This window comes from Grammomys surdaster, unplaced genomic scaffold (assembly GCF_004785775.1).
Source record: "Grammomys surdaster isolate TR1022 unplaced genomic scaffold, NIH_TR_1.0 125881, whole genome shotgun sequence".
In the NCBI taxonomy this organism is placed as follows: domain Eukaryota; kingdom Metazoa; phylum Chordata; class Mammalia; order Rodentia; family Muridae; genus Grammomys; species Grammomys surdaster.
Window position 1 is genome coordinate 3,242,534 of NW_021620706.1, and position 15,602 is coordinate 3,258,135.

A 15,602-nucleotide genomic window follows, 5' to 3' on the forward strand; every position below is an offset into this window, starting at 1 on the left:
GGACAGATTAAGTGCATTTTACTATTATTTGAAAGATTTCCTAATGAAGATTATAGAGCTATAGTCTGTTGGGTTTTTTTTACATCCAGAAAACAAGGTTCACTTTGTCGGACACATTTCCCTTGTAAAACCAGAAACTATTCTTTTCAAATATGAATTTCGAGTTGAACTTACTATGTAGTCAAACAGCTAGCAATACTGTGTCCACTTGGGACACCAGAAAGCAACTGTGTTCTGTAAAACATCTTGGTTTTGTATTTAATCCAATGATTTATGCAACCGCACCAAGAGATGAGTGTTAGATTTTTCTCAACATTCAACTTAAAACATAATAAGTGGAATGGGAAGGAAGCAGGCTTAAATGCCAAAAACGTAAACATGAAAAAAGTAAACATGAAAACAAATCACTTTAAGAAATCATTTAATTACGAGAAAATTACCCTGAAAATTGCAGACTTCTAAACAAATTGTCTCTATAAAAACAACAGCTCCTTTACCATCGTGGGCTTTTTATTTCTCCTCCAGACAATCCCGCCTATTGAACCTCGTCTTTCCTGGCAAACGTTAGGATATATGGGATCTTTTCATGTTTAATATTCCATAAAACAGGACTCGCTTTTCTTCCTGAAATGAGAATGATTTTGCTTCAGAGAAGTCTCAGATTGCTCTCTTATGACAACTTCACTGAGCCCATCCCCAAAGGCAGCAGGCAATCCAAACCAGGCTGGTTTACCAAGGGTTCCTGTCATTCACGGCACTTCACCAGCCCCAGTACACACTCAGAGAAGAGCTCCTGAAGTCCTGCAGCTTCAAATTCCTTTTGTAACTCCTCCAGTGTTGAATACTCTTTGACTTCAAACGCCAGAAACCTGTATTATAGGAGAGAAGCTCATGAATATGCAGAGATTTGTCAGAGGATAATTACCCATTCGGTTGCTTTTGCATCTGCAATAGTACTAAATTATACCTTTTGTGTTCCGTTTGTACTTTTGTTTCAGACAGTACACTAATCATTTTCTCTTTGCATTTCTTTCCACTTGAGTCCACATCTACTTTGGAGGTTTTCTGAAGAATCAGGTACTCCTAAACGATAATTGGTAAGTTAAACGCGGAGCATATGCTAAAAGGCACAGTCCTGTTCTAAAGCGACCATAACCCACAGGCATTTTCCTGCTTGAAGAGCATCCTCAGGCTGTAACAACGAGAGTTACACTGTGTCTGTACGTACGCAGCGTTCTCTGCTGGGTGCAGGTGTAAAGAGCAATAGAAGAGGGCATCCAATCTCATTACGGATGGTTGTGAGCCACCATGTGGTTGCTGGGATTTGAACTCAGGACCTCTGGAAGAGTAGTCAATACTCTTAACCGCTGAGCCATCTCTCCAGCCCGTAAAGAGCAATAGAAACAAATCCTTCACCTTTAAGTCTGGACTGGACCACTACTAGAGTGAGTTATTTAAACCCTCTGTTGTTTAAACTAGTTTAAATAGACCAGTTATTTAAGCTAGTTATTTAAGCTGGCTCCTCAAAACTCTCTGTACCTTAGTTAGCCGACTCCACGCAACTGGACTGGTAACAGGATCCACCTCCTGGTGAATCTGGGACAACTGAGTGAAGTCAGACACACAAAGCACCTCTAGAATGACTGCCTTCCAGAGTACAGCATGCTTCTCAATACCAGCAACTATTGCTATCACCAAGCCGGCTGCAATAGGGCCGTCAGGCACACCACCTACTGCCCACCTGTAAATGTACCTGTGCGTTGTAATCCTAGCATACTATCTTATTGGAAAAAAAATTCACTGACAAATTCCTGTAAAATGACATTTTAGAGGATGTTATTAAAAAGGTATTCCTCTGAACTAGCAGAATTATAGTCATAAAAACATATACATGTTAGTAATTCATGATTCTGCCGGCAAATGCTGCATTTATTCTAACATGCCTGAGCTGATCAGATAATCAAGACCCTTAGGTGAATGTGAACAAGGAACCGCTTCTCCATTTTTGTCGGCTAGTATGTTACTCTAAAGGATCAAAGGTTATAGTATGCACAGATTGCCTCAAAATCTGTGGTCACTTGGTTAGGCACCACGGCAGACTATCGATTAAATCTGGTTTCTTACTTTATCCATACCAGAACCCAGCATGGACCTTGTTAAGCAAATGTCAATGGAGGTTGGGGGGAAGAAGCCACCTTGGGAAAACTCTAGGCTGTTATTCTTCAACGCTTTAAGATTACAGGTTGTTCACACTAAATCTGTTTTCAGTAAAATCCTCTGTAACAGTGCCTGACCCATTCTGACAATGTAAAACTTATTAAGTGATCTGCAGCTCTGTTAAAATTTAAGACATAATAAGCAGGTTTCCTTGTCTGGCTCCTCATAAAACAGACTAAGGGGCTTCGGGATGAACGCCTGGGAGCCTGAAGATGACGGCTTGGAAGGCAGCTGCCGGGAGAAGTCAGGTGGAAAGAAGTCAGGCGGAGGTGACATGCTGACAGTCCCGCCGACCCTGCTTCCTCTGAGGCTAGCTCTCAGCTGTAAAGGACAAGCCTTCCTCTCAGGCACTACAGGTACAACACTGAAGTGTCAGGATGCACTTTTAAGTGCCTGCATGTTAGGAATTTTGCGGACTACTTACAAACTCTCCTTGCTGTGCTGAGCTATGGAAAATATTAATATGTACAAGCTTTTTGTTCTCATGTATCCAGATGCGGCTTATCATTAATCAGAAACAAATACATGTCCTCAGACTTTTTCAAACACTGATGCTGGTGCTAGAGAGATAACTCAGCAGTTAAAAGCACTCTGTGCTCTTTCTGAGGACCTGGGTTTGATTCCCAATACCCAAATGACAGCTAATAGCTGCCTGTGACTCCAGTTCCCAGTGATCCAATGCCCTCTTCTGGCTTCCTTGGGCACTGCACAAACATGGTGCACAGACATACATGCAAGCAAAACACTCATACACATAAAAACATAAAAAAATAAATAAAAATGAAACTGTCATTTCATTGAGTGGCATACTTTTTACATTATAATCTTATGCTACCCTTGAGCCTTGCTGTTAGGGACAAGATATTCTTTTCTTTTTTTTTTTTTAAGGACTGGGGAAAGATGGAGTCAGGGGTTGCCTAGAGAGATGGCTCAGTGGTTGAGAACATGGTTGCTCTTCCAGAGTACGTGTTTGATACCCAGTTCTCACTTAGCAGCTCACAGGCACCTGTAACTTCAGTCCCAGGAGATCCACCACCCTCCTCCAGCCTCTGTGTGCACCAGAGGCTTCTCTAAACACATGAGATGCACAGACACAGACAACACACCCATACACATAAGATAAACAAATATTAAAGAACAGAGAAAAAAAGTACCATTTAACACGACGATAGGTAAATCAGAAACGCCATGCTTCGACTATCCCACTGTAACAAAACAGACTTAAAACTACACCATATTTAACAGAGAGCAAGCAGATTCATACTCAAAATGAAGTTTTCCAGCACCTTGATGTTGCTTCTGTCTCCTTGTAGTAAAATCAGTATTAATTTACCCATGAACATCAGTCTTCCTGTCAGCCTTAACTCTGAAGCCCACTTCTCCACAGCTTTGACATATTTAGTCCTCGCTCTCATGTGATCTAAACGCAAAAGAGTCACCCACAGTCCGTCGTCCGCAGTCGTGCTTTCTGGCAAAGTACACTTCTCATCGCTGCTCAAGGTCTCCGGCTGGCTGAGGACCTGTCTGAGATTCTGCTGAATCCAAAGAACCAGCTCGTGAACCATCGGTTCTGACAAAAGCTTCCTGGCTTCTCCAAGTAACTTCTCCTTCACGGTAGCACACTGGGCCCTGGTCAGATGTTCTGAGTTAACCGAGATGCCGGGTAGACACAAAGGGTAACCGGCTGGTAAATGGAACGCCAACTCTAAGGGCACATCCTCACCCACAAGTCCTTCAGCTGTTGTGTGAATTCTAAACACAGCCCCATCTGCCTCTGGAAGACATCCAAAAGTAATCATTAGCTCTACATAACTCGATCTCAATGGAATACTAATCAGTTAAAAATTTCTCTTTCAAACCTCAATTTATTTCTCATAGGAAAACTCTGAGTTTATTTTATGAAGAGACACACAATGCAAAGAAAGCCGTGATTTACAGGTCATTTCCCCCGGTCCATAAATACACATGAACAGCATCATGCAAATGTACTTGCAATTCACTCTATCACCCATTTTTATGAAACTATCAAAAAAGGCAGTTTTGATTCATACAATTTCCTTCCATATTTCGCTGGTATTACGAAAATCACGAATCAGCTCTTTTTACAGGTGTTCAATGGAGCAGCAACATGTATAGGAAAGGTGTAGGCAGTCTACTCCAAGTTACTTATGTGAGTCACATGGAACCCGGGTGGTGGCAGGGTCACGTGACACTGATGATCCGCTGTGATACTGAAAGTGATGGACCTACTCTTCTGATTCAAATGCACTCACATCAGTGTAGCATGAAGGCAGCAGGATGAACGGAAACCGAGCAGACATCCGTTCAGCCTCCACTGGCTGAGAAGGGGCAGAGCACGCCTAGGAGACGAGATGAAATGTTCTGCTCTCTTTCAGACGTGCTTGGCTTCCCTGCTCTGATGTGTTCCACATCACTTCACCCCACTTTCCAAAAAGTTGATAAAATGTCAGGCTAATTCATTCTGCAGGGGGCAGAAGCACCCTGATCAGAGGGTGGAGAAGAGAGCTGGGTCCAGACACAGTGCTGTGCAGCGAGCCTGCCTCTCTGCCTTCTTTCTCTGTGACCCTGTTCTGTTTCTCAACACAGAAGTAGCCAGATCCTACACCTGGATGGCGGCCTCAACAGTGGAGACGCAAACACATCCTCTATTTTAAAGAACCTAACAGAACACTGAAATCGCTTCTTAGCCATCTGATCTCAATGGTATGTAAAAGCTGTTGTGACACAAATGCATACAGGACCAAGCACATCTGTTACAGAGTTTTTCTTTAATGGATGTCAATACCAGCTGGCAGGAACTACTATTTTCAGACCCCATCCAGAATCAGAGGCAGTAGCTTTTCTAAAGACCATATAATCTTTTCTTTTATATATGTAATGTATATACTACTTTAAAAAAAACTTTTCTTTTTTCTTTTTTGTTTGTTTGTTTTTCGAGACAGGGTTTCATTGTATAGCCCTGGCTCTCCTGGAACTCACTCTGTAGACCAGGCTGGCCTCGAACTCAGAAATCCACCTGTCTCTGCCTCCCAAGTGCTGGGATTAAAGGCATGCGCCACCACCGCCCGGCAAAAAAAAAAAAAAAAAAAAAAAAAAAACCTTTTCTAAACGTAACAGCACGTATGCTTCTAAAAGCTATCACATGCTTCGAGTCTCTTGGTTCTCCCTTCCTTCTTCTACTAACATACTATCATCACTACATCACTACATCATTATTATTGGTAGGCGGGCGGCTGGGGGAAGGGTCAGAGAACAACTTAGCAAAACAGTTCTGCCTCATCATCTTGGAGGATTCTGGGATTGTCAGACCCATGTGCAAGCACCTCTGCCTACTGAAACATTCACTAGCTCCAAGTCTCTCCTTTCTTTCATTGAGTTCATCTTTTTAATGGTATATTTTGCTGTCAGAGTAGGCTCCCGTAATATCAGTTAATATATTTTGCTATGCAGGGCTTTTATGGGCCTGTAAACCACACAGGATCACCAGGCAGAATAAACTTGTCAGCAATCATGCAGCGAGCCTGCATTCTCTCTCAACGAGGGGGTAGAATCTTTCATCTTCAGTCATTCATCATTCTACAAGCATACATTGGATACATGCCAACACCATGCACTGTGCTATTCAGAAAAGAAGGGGTAAGACACAGATCCATCACAATGGCTTAGTCCAGGGTGGACACAGATCTTCCTGGACGTCTATTCTATACCTACAAAGTCTTCTTAGAGATACATGAACATAAAGTTTCTTTTTCTTTTTTTAGGGTGTGTGTGTGTGTGTGTGTGTGTGTGTAATAGAGAGAATGACAGAGACAGAGACAGAGACAGAGACAGAGAGAGAGAGAGAGAGAGAGAGAGAGAGAGAGAGAGAGAGAGAGACTGAGAGACTACATAGTCCTGGCTGGCCTGGGGCTTACTATATAGAACAAGTTGCTTTCCAAATGCTGAAATTAATGGCATGCACTACCAAATCTAGTTTTTTTTGGGGGGGGCAGGGGGAAAGAGAATTCTCATGACTCTCAGTGTCTGTGGAACTTTCCTCTGGGTTAGAAAGCAGATGTTTCCTGACCAACACAATACACATAGCATATTCTTTTAAGATCAAAAGCTGAAAAAATTTTCAGCAACTTTCATAAGACTGGAAGGGCTATCTTTTTATTAAATGTACTTATCAGATACACAGAAACATTAAAATTATACACATTTATGTTGTGTTTATCATGATACCCTATAAGGTTTAAATCAAGGTAAGCTTACTGATCTAATGAAGACTGTGGGGTTCTTAAGCTCAATGTCCCTTCTGTGACAAAGACCCTTGGTGACAGTAACTATGAATGCACACCCACCTGTACACTCCCTTGTGCATTACAGTCTGGATGTAAACTGCCTGCTACAAGTGCATCTGTTTGCACACTTGGTCTCCGGTGGGTGGTGCTGTTTTGGAAGGTTGTGGGACTTTAGAAATATGGGCCCATGCTGGAAGACGCGGATCTCTGTGAAGCGGACCTTCAAGTTTAGCATCTGGCCGTACTTACTGTGTAGTTTCTGCCCTAATCTGTCAGAAGCCATCTAGAAAAGGTTAAAGCATGCAAATGAATTTTCTGGAAATAGCCACCGTTTTACGTGACCTGTGATGGGTGAGCTCTGAGATGCAGGGTCCTTAGAGACTTCATCCCAGGGCTGCTTCTTGCTGCTGATATGCCTTTTTCTGTCACTATTACATAGTCTAATGTTTCCTGGGCATCAGCCCATCCCAATGGGCAAATTTTCTGCAGATCAACATGAAGATATACTCTCCTATAGTAATGCTGTATAGACAAATTGATGATTTCAGGATTTCTGACAATGATTCTATCAACCTCTTAAATTGATACAAGTACTCTCAAGCCTCCTATAGAATAAAACTGCAAATAGGGCTCTGTAAACCTTCACATGTCATGGGCTAATTGCACTAGGATAAGAAAGCAGGCTTGAAACAAAGTTGTGATCAAGGAAAAACATTCATTCTAGGTCAGGTCCAAGGATAAAGCACGGGTGTACACATGGTAAAAACACACCCTTGTGAAACTGTTGCTTTGAACTTATAATGAGCTTATAGAAGGAAACACTGTTTTGAACTTAATGTCAACATCCTTCTGTAACTCCCCTTTTGTGTAAGATTTTATCTATGAGGTCATTTTATAAAGAACTTTTGTCTAAGAAGGTATAAATTTGCCAAAGAGTAGAAATAAAGTTTGACATTTGAAGCTCAGCCCCATCCACCTAATGTGTATGTCTGACTGTCTATACGTACATGCATACATACATACATGCATGTGTGTAAGTGTGTGTATGTAAGTATGCATGAACACTTGTGGAATTGTTGAAGCAGGTTGTCAGGCCTGGCCAAAGTGTGTGTGTCTGTGTGTAGGCTTGAATTCTCCCTTTCTTCCTCTTCTTTTCTCTCTGGCTCACAAAGAGTTAACGAACTCCAAGCCTCTCTCCTGGCCAGCAAGGGGCCCTTGAGCCATAGAGATACTAAGGGCTTTTTTTTGTTGTTGTTGTTTTGTTTTTTCTTAATCCCCTCCTGCTAACAGCAAGAGTTAATTACCAGAAGCCAGGGGCTTTGGGCCTTAGAATAGCAAAGAGTTAAAGGAAGAGAAACTTTTGCTCCCCATAACAGCCTACTCCACCCATCACTGCCTGCTCACTCTACCTGGATGCCTGGCTGGTCACCAGCACTAATCCACCTAGATATGAGAAAAACAGCCTCAGTCTCCTGCTGCCACACGAGCGGCCACTCTTTCCCACCATGATGAACTCTCCTATGAGACAGAATAAACCCTTGTTCCCTCCCGTTTTCTTGTGCGGTGTCTGCTCACAGCACACTATGAGATGTGAAACTAGAATATATGCAACACACTCAACACGCTGGGTGTGCAGGGAGTAGTACCGCCCATCACCCACCACTTAGGGGTGCTGCCTCTTTCTTGCTGAAGCCGATGACCTGCTCAATCTTCCAGTGAGGAGCCAGCCAGGGGCAGGCTTCCCACAATTATACTGAACCCAAACTAATTTTTCTCTACCTCTGAAGCACCCCAGTTTTGTTTTTAAAGACTAATATCACCCTCCCAAAATGGCAAAGGGTTTAATAAGAAACATGTTTTATAGCGATATAGGCCTTAAATTTATGCTATTGGCTTATAACCATGAATGACATAACTATAGAAGTCCTTGAGACCCGTGCTATGCTAAGTAACAGACCTATGAATGTATGCACCCTGTTCCTCGAAACCTGAGTATACTTGTGTGCATGCCAAAGGTCTTTGCAGACCTGAGTAAGGATGTTGATATGGGGAAATTGCCCTGAATTACAACAACAACAACAACAACAACAACAACAAAAATCTTCAGTGTCCTGATGGGGTGGGGAACAGGTGAAGATGTAGATTTTATCAGAGAAGAAGAAAATCCGTTGATTCATGACGCTCTACTTTAGAATCTGATGATAGAGGAAGAGGACCCTCAGTGATGGGGCACAGGTTCACAGCAAGAAAGGCAGGCAAATGGACTCTCCAGGGGCTTGGAGAGAGCAAAGAGCATCCCTTCCAACAATCTGATTTCATCTGGGTGAAAACTGACTTTGGACTTCTGACTTTCACAACTTCAGTACATTGAAGATGTGTTGTTTTCAGCCACCCGCGTGTGAGGACCGGATGCAGCAGCCACAGGTAGTTACTGTGGTAACCCGTTACTCTGCTACAGAAAGATCAGCATGTTCCAGCCCAGTGCAGTGCATGAGCTGGAGGACAGTCCAGGGAAAGCTGTAGGAGGCCACGCAAATCTTTACCATGTTTCCTTTGTCTTCCTTCTTGTCTTCTTCCTCCCCCTCCTCCTCTCCCCCTCCTCTTCTTTCTCCCCCTCCTCCTCTCCCCCTCCTCCTCTTCCCCTCCTCCTCTCCCCCTCCTCCTCTCCCCCTCCTCCTCTTCCCCTCCTCCTCTCCCCTCCTCCTCCTCCCCTCCTCCTCTCACCTCCTCCTCTTCCCCCCCCTCTTCTTCTTTTTCTTTTTCTCCTCCTCCTCCCCCTTCTTCCTCTCCTCTGCCTCCTCTTCTCCTTCGTCTTTCTAGTTTATCAAGATGGAGTTTCTCTGTGTAGCTCTGGCTGTTCTGAAACTCACTCTGTAGACCAAGCTGGCCTCTAAACTCACAGATCTACCTGCCTCTGAGTCCCAAATGCCAGGATTAGAGGTGTATGCCACCACACCCATTTCCTTTGTCTTTCTGTTATTTTCTGGTCCCAGTAAGAACCTAGTAGTCACTTTAGAAAACGGGGAAGGAAAGCATTACTTACATATTCAGGAGAAAAACTGCTTTGATTCTTAACACTGGCAGAGTCACAATCTTCCTAGTTGATCTCCCTGGCCAGTGTGTGTCACAAACACACCAGAGCTGCAAACTAGGGCTACACAAAATGGTGCTATCTGCATAAGAAGACCTGAACAGACCCTGTTCTGATGTTAAAAGTGGTGGAAGACCAAGAAATAATAAATAAATAAATAAATAAATAAATAAATCACAGAATCTCTTTAAAAACTCATTTTCTTCCCCCAAGAAGAAAGAAGATCCATCCTTTAGAAGGATCTGTCTTACCCTTTCATGTCTGAGCTGCCTTGGCAGCTACAGCATTAACTGGCTCCCTTTGCTCCAGACTCCTCGTGTGTCTCATTCACTCAAAGTCTGTTTCTGTTTTCTTTTTTTTTTTTCCTAACAAAAAAGAAAATCGTTCTGCTCTAAAGTTGCTATCTACGCTGAAGTTATTTAAAGTTGTTAACAGCTTAGCAAGAAAACGGCTACCAGAAAACATCGTTAATTGTACATCTGATGTCACTCTTTGCCCCGTCCCCCACGCCAGGCCAGCTATTAACTCACAAACACCATTCTCGATACGCCTCCATCCTAAAAAGCTCGTGCCTGCCCTACCAAAGAAAAACTCACAAAAGACCCAAGTCTTATTTAGGTGCAAGACCAGGCGCTTTCACCTCTACCAAAAGATGCTGGTTTGCCTTCTAGATCGTGTTCAGATCCACATTAACTACTTGCACAAGTCATTCTGCCCTGGAACAATATTGATGTTACAACTACAACTCAAACTGAGAGAGACGCAAATCTTACTCCACCTGGCCCAGGCACACACAGAACTTAGGAAGCAGAAGCAGGAGGATTTAGAGTTCCTCTAGATCTAATAGATTCTATATTAAAACAATCAAACCTTAACCTTTCCTGAAGACACTTGAAAGAAATCATATTTCTAACATGACAGACGTTCAAATAAAGAAACTGAATTAGACTCTGGATTCCGCTCTAATTCTGTTTTAAAACTTTCTCCCTACCTCATCCCTACAACACCTGGTAGATACACACTCCGATCACAGCTGTGCTGGGAAAGTAAACAAAAATCTATGAGAAGGAGGTCTTTAGGATTTGTTTAGCGTGCACTGAGAAACCATTTGCATAACATAGCTAGCTCACATTCTCTGTTCTTGCTTTATTTTGCCCAGGTTTACACATCCTCAAAGCCTTTACACAGAAAAGCACTCAAGAGCCTCCCGCACACTCCTCATGCTTCATGAGAGCAAAATTTTCTTTGCTCCTACTCCCAAGCTGCTCACCCCAAATACGCATATATAAATGCTTGCTTTATGCTAGAAATACGGTGTTTACATTATTCGTAACCCTAAGAAACTGTCACACACAGTGTCTCTAGATTTTCACATGCTGTAATCGTCCATAGAGAAGGAAACAAAACAACTGAAAAGAATGGAAGGCAAAGGTGGCAGTCTCATTCTTTCAAAATAAAGTCTGAGACTGTGTGGATTTTAGAGAGGTGAGTTCAGCCAGGACCATCAGCAAATAATGTCAATGTGTTACCGTAATGGTTTCGCAAGAGGGTGGAATCCAATCTGAACAACAGTGTTAATAAAACATAAAACCCACTGGGAAGCTATCGCCAGCCTATTGTGTGATGCCATTAGGCTGTTCGGCGATTCCTCTCTTTTGCAACTTTTAATCCTGTGAGATAGTTTCCAAACTGCCACTCGATTAATAATGGGCACTGACCACAGCAATATACTCTCCATGACCCCACCAGGAAAATGGACACCACCATCAGAATGGACCACACACATGTGTGCTTGAAGGGGAATGTGGGCCCTTCCCACCAACAACTGGATTGTTCTGAATATAAGCCAGATCCCACCCATCCTATTGTTCTGGCTGCTCAAACTGTTGGTTTGTTTTTTTTTTTTTTTCTCAACACACGGATTGTTTTCCTGTAAGAACTTTTCCTGTACCGGCCCCTTTGCTACAGAGGAATGGGGACACAGTGCCAAGCCCAACCCTGTGGAGTTAACTGATCTATCTGATCATCAGTGACCTTCAATGCAAAAACAAACCTAAGAACGTCTCTCATCAAGGTCCATGTGAAGATCTGGAAGGTGACCACACCAAACTTGGCACCTGGACTGGCTCGTGGGATGGAGAAGAGCGGAAGAACATCCTTGATTTGGCTTCCCACAGCTGGAAATATGGAGTTGATAGAATTTCCAGCCCTAAGAGATTGTGACGCACAGCACCTCTTCCTTTAAACTTCCTCTAACATCTGAGTGGCCAGGATGCAGACTCCTTCAAATTCTTAACGTAAATTACTCCCCAGTAAACTGAACCAACCCATTTGTTTAAGCCTTTTCAGCTCAGGGCCTTAAGAGCTGGCCCTTAGGGTCAGTCCAGGCCTTCCTGTCTTACAGAGAAATGCAGGCTCTCTGCAATAGTCTTCTAATCCCACTGAAGACAGGGGACACTTATTTGGCAGAGGCAGGAAAGAAATGATGGGGTACAGAGTGACACCCTGAAACCCAAACTGCCACTGACAGTGAGGGTGGTAGTCACGTAGCCTGCTACACTTGGTCTGCTCTGATAATGTCTTTACCTCATTCACAGTTCCCAACTGTGAGTGTCAAACATTCCTGTTTCAATTGCTGAACTGCTCTACTCTCCAATGAACCTTCTAGAAACAAAATGTCCAAAGTTGTTACACTGAATTCCTTTATAATTCAATTACTTATTGATGCCAGAACACTGAATTAAATTAATTAGGAGGCATGACCTGAAGTCATGCTCAATTTAGGAACAGATAAAGGGCCGCAGTGTTCTCAGTATCTAGACCTCTCTCTCTCTCTCTCTCTCTCTCTCTCTCTCTCTCTCTCTCTCTCTCTCTCTTATTCTCTCTCTCTCTTTCTCCTCTCCACTTCTTCTTGGGGGTTTTCTCTGACCTATCAACAGTATCTAACAGCCAACCATGAATTCATAATGCAAACCACCACCATGTTTTTTAAAATGTCATGGGACATCCATCACAGGTTCACTTCTCCTAGATATTGGCAAGTAAGCCATGATACAAGAACTCAGAGATACGAATGATCCCTTTAAATATCCGCCTCAGGCAGAAGCAATTATCAATAGTGAGAACTGTGGAGCTGGAGGAGATGCTAACCAGTTAGGATTCTACCCAATCAGAAGAGGGTGGCAAATCCCTACAATAAATCCTTTCACGGGGGTCTTAAGGAAGTTTCAAAAAGATACAAGACAGGTCTAGACATTAAAGAAGAGCGCAGCTCTGTTTTTCTAGAAAGTTCACATCACCTGAAACATCACAGAGTACCAAGAAGGTCTGTAGATGCGCACATGTAAGAAGGCATAAAAGAGAGGGGTCAACGCCCAGGGTCACTGACTTACCATATGGAAACCCAATGCCTTCCTAATGACAGATGTAGCTTCCTCAGGTCTAGCACATCTCACACTGTCTTCTTAGAGGTAAGCCAATTTAGGGTCAGAATGGCCATTTCAATAGCAGTTACATCGTAATAGTAGAGGGATGGTTCCTATGGAACTCAAAATGTACATATCGGACAGCTCAGGGAAAAGCGAGGAGGATTTACATCAGCACACTTTCCCAGGAGTGGAAAATTGGGGGCGCTTAGTGGTTAAGAGCATTGACTGTTCTCGTGGAGGCCCTGGGTTCAGTTCAGCACCTATAAGGCAAGGCTCACAAACTCCTATCCCCTGAACGCCCTCTTCATGCCTCCTTGTGCTCCGGGCACACTCATCGTACAGTACAGTATATACAGGCAGGCAAAACACTCCTACACACACACACACACACACACACACACCCCTTTAAATTTAAAAGTGTGTGAGTGGAAAGGCTGGGTTCCTTAAAGGAAGACAAGAATGAAATTTTAGCTTTTTTAAAAAATTAATAATAATAATAATAGCTTTACAGATTATAAACTCTCAGAGAAGAGGCTCGATACCCTGCCTATGTTAGAAGAGAAAGCACCCATGAATGCGAGCTGCATGGTTCCACGTCCAGCAGAAATCTGGAATTGGGTGCCACTTTTAAGTAGCCTGAAAAACGTAAAACTAAAAATATTTTTAAGTAAAACAACAATAATAATAATAAACCAAAGGCAATCAACTCTGTAATATTCAAACTTTCACCCAACCTAACAAGTATTTTCTGACTGCCTTCCAAGTGGCTGACAACCAAGTACAGCGTCCTGTTGTCAAGGACGTAATGTGCAGATGCTTATGGGGGTACTGACTATTTGGGGGAGCTGGGTTTCATGAGGTGCTCGCAGTGGGAGAGCACAGGGGAGGAGGAGGAGGAGCTCAGGGGAGGACACTGCACGCACAGGCCAACCCCCCCACTGCAAGTCCCCTCCCACTACCGCCCAAGGCCAAAAGACACCGGGTCCCCCTGCTCCCCGCAGTGGCCTCAGGGTGAGTGGCGTGGTATTCACCTGAACAGCTCAACATCTCCCACTCGCGGGGCCCGCAGAAGATCGCGGCCAGTGCCGAGAGTTCCTCCCGCACCTCTTCCGCCATATCCACGCGACCAGAACCCCAAGCTGCTTCCGCCGCCTCCCGGAGCAAAGCTTGCCTACGGCCACTGGGGGGCGCCCCGGCCTCACAGCCGGGCAGGCTGCGGGGAGAGCGGAGCGGGGGCGGGGAAAATGGGCGTGTCCGTGGGCGTGGCAAATGTCTGAAAGCCCCGCCCAGGCCCTTCTGCTCCCTATCTACAATAGGATGTTCCTTCACTCCCAGAGTTTTGCCCCTGTAGTTTTCTAGAGCTAAGAGACACCTGTAAAGCCCCAGAGATCCCTACAAGAACACCCAGGCTGTGAAACCACCGTGCTTCACCTATACTAGGCTGGCAGGATATGGAGATAGTAAACGAAACCTAAACAAACAAGAAGAGCCACTTTGTGTCCTGAGATCTCACAGTGAGCAAAACAAATTCCACGTCCTCATGTTGCTGTCAGTGACCCTCGCGGTCAGGATATTTTAGAAAAGAGAATGATAATGACCTCCAGGATACTGACCTGGTCACTAGCCCTGGGATCACAGACAAGGTCTAGTTTCCTGGGCATCTTTCCTGTCAAAGGTGCAGAAGAGAGAAGACTGAGATGAGACAGACCCCTTAGCTAGTGGGATGGGGTTCAAAGTCATAGACTAGCTTTACAGTGGTCTGGTCTGGTCTGGTCTGGTCTGGTCTGGTCTGGTCTGGTTCAGTTAGGTTTGGTTCAGTTAAGTTTGGTTCAGTTTGGTTCGGTTCGGTTCGGTTCGTTTTGGTTTGGTCCCGGTGATGTTCGGTGCACACAATATAATGTGTCTATTACCACTGTAATCCCTGAAGCTTAGTGGTGAAACCACCATCTTTGAACCTTGACCTAAACTTCAAAACACACGCAATAATGATGGGATAACAGAATGAGGAATGTATCATGTTTCAACCTCGACTTTAGTGAGCAAAATTAATTTGTGGTAAGTAGTTCTGCCTAGGTGTGCTTGACTTGCACATACACACACCTCGGAAAAATAAAAATTTTAAATTCTGCAATTCCCAGAAGTCCTTTGGCTTACTCAGGTAGGTTCCACGTCTCAGGTTTGTATCAGAAATAACATTCTGTACATCAAAGAATTTAAGTAGGTCTTCAGTGACTCTTTCACTGACTTCTACAAGTTGGAATAATTTTACCTGGCCCATGTTACTATTCCAATCGTCATTTCTATTGCTAACAGGGGAATCTGAAAAAGGGAGAGAAACTGACTTTCAAGAAGAGAGAGAAAATCTGACAAGATAGACAAAAAAAAAAAAAAAAAACTGTCCCAGGGATGCCCTGAGACTTCAGTGACCCCAGGCAATTAGGAACCATGCTGTGCACATAATTAGAAAGATAAAGGTTTATTTAAACACATAATTATCTATAATGTGACCAATTTGTATTAGAAGAAAGAAAAATAATTCCTTTGAGTCATTTCCAAAATAGC

The 15,602-nt window shown here is 43.6% G+C and overlaps 1 protein-coding gene across 2 annotated transcripts; it reads right to left on the reverse strand.

Annotated features, from left to right (window-relative positions):
* Positions 1-404: 404 nt before the first annotated feature.
* On the reverse strand, positions 405-14,180 carry Rwdd3 (RWD domain containing 3). 2 transcript variants are annotated; one of them, XM_028752189.1, is made up of 5 exons: positions 14,072-14,180; positions 3,504-3,991; positions 968-1,083; positions 734-869; positions 405-624 (listed from the first exon to the last, which is right to left on the reverse strand). In XM_028752189.1, the coding sequence occupies exons 1-4, from the start codon at positions 14,154-14,156 to the stop codon at positions 746-748; spliced, it is 813 nt and encodes a 270-aa protein (XP_028608022.1). In that variant the 5' UTR covers positions 14,157-14,180; the 3' UTR covers positions 405-624; positions 734-745. The 2 variants fall into 2 exon arrangements, with proteins under 2 accessions (XP_028608022.1, XP_028608023.1); XM_028752190.1 differs by lacking the exon at positions 405-624 and having other exon boundaries at positions 753-869; positions 3,482-3,991.
* Between the last annotated feature and the right edge of the window lie 1,422 nt (positions 14,181-15,602).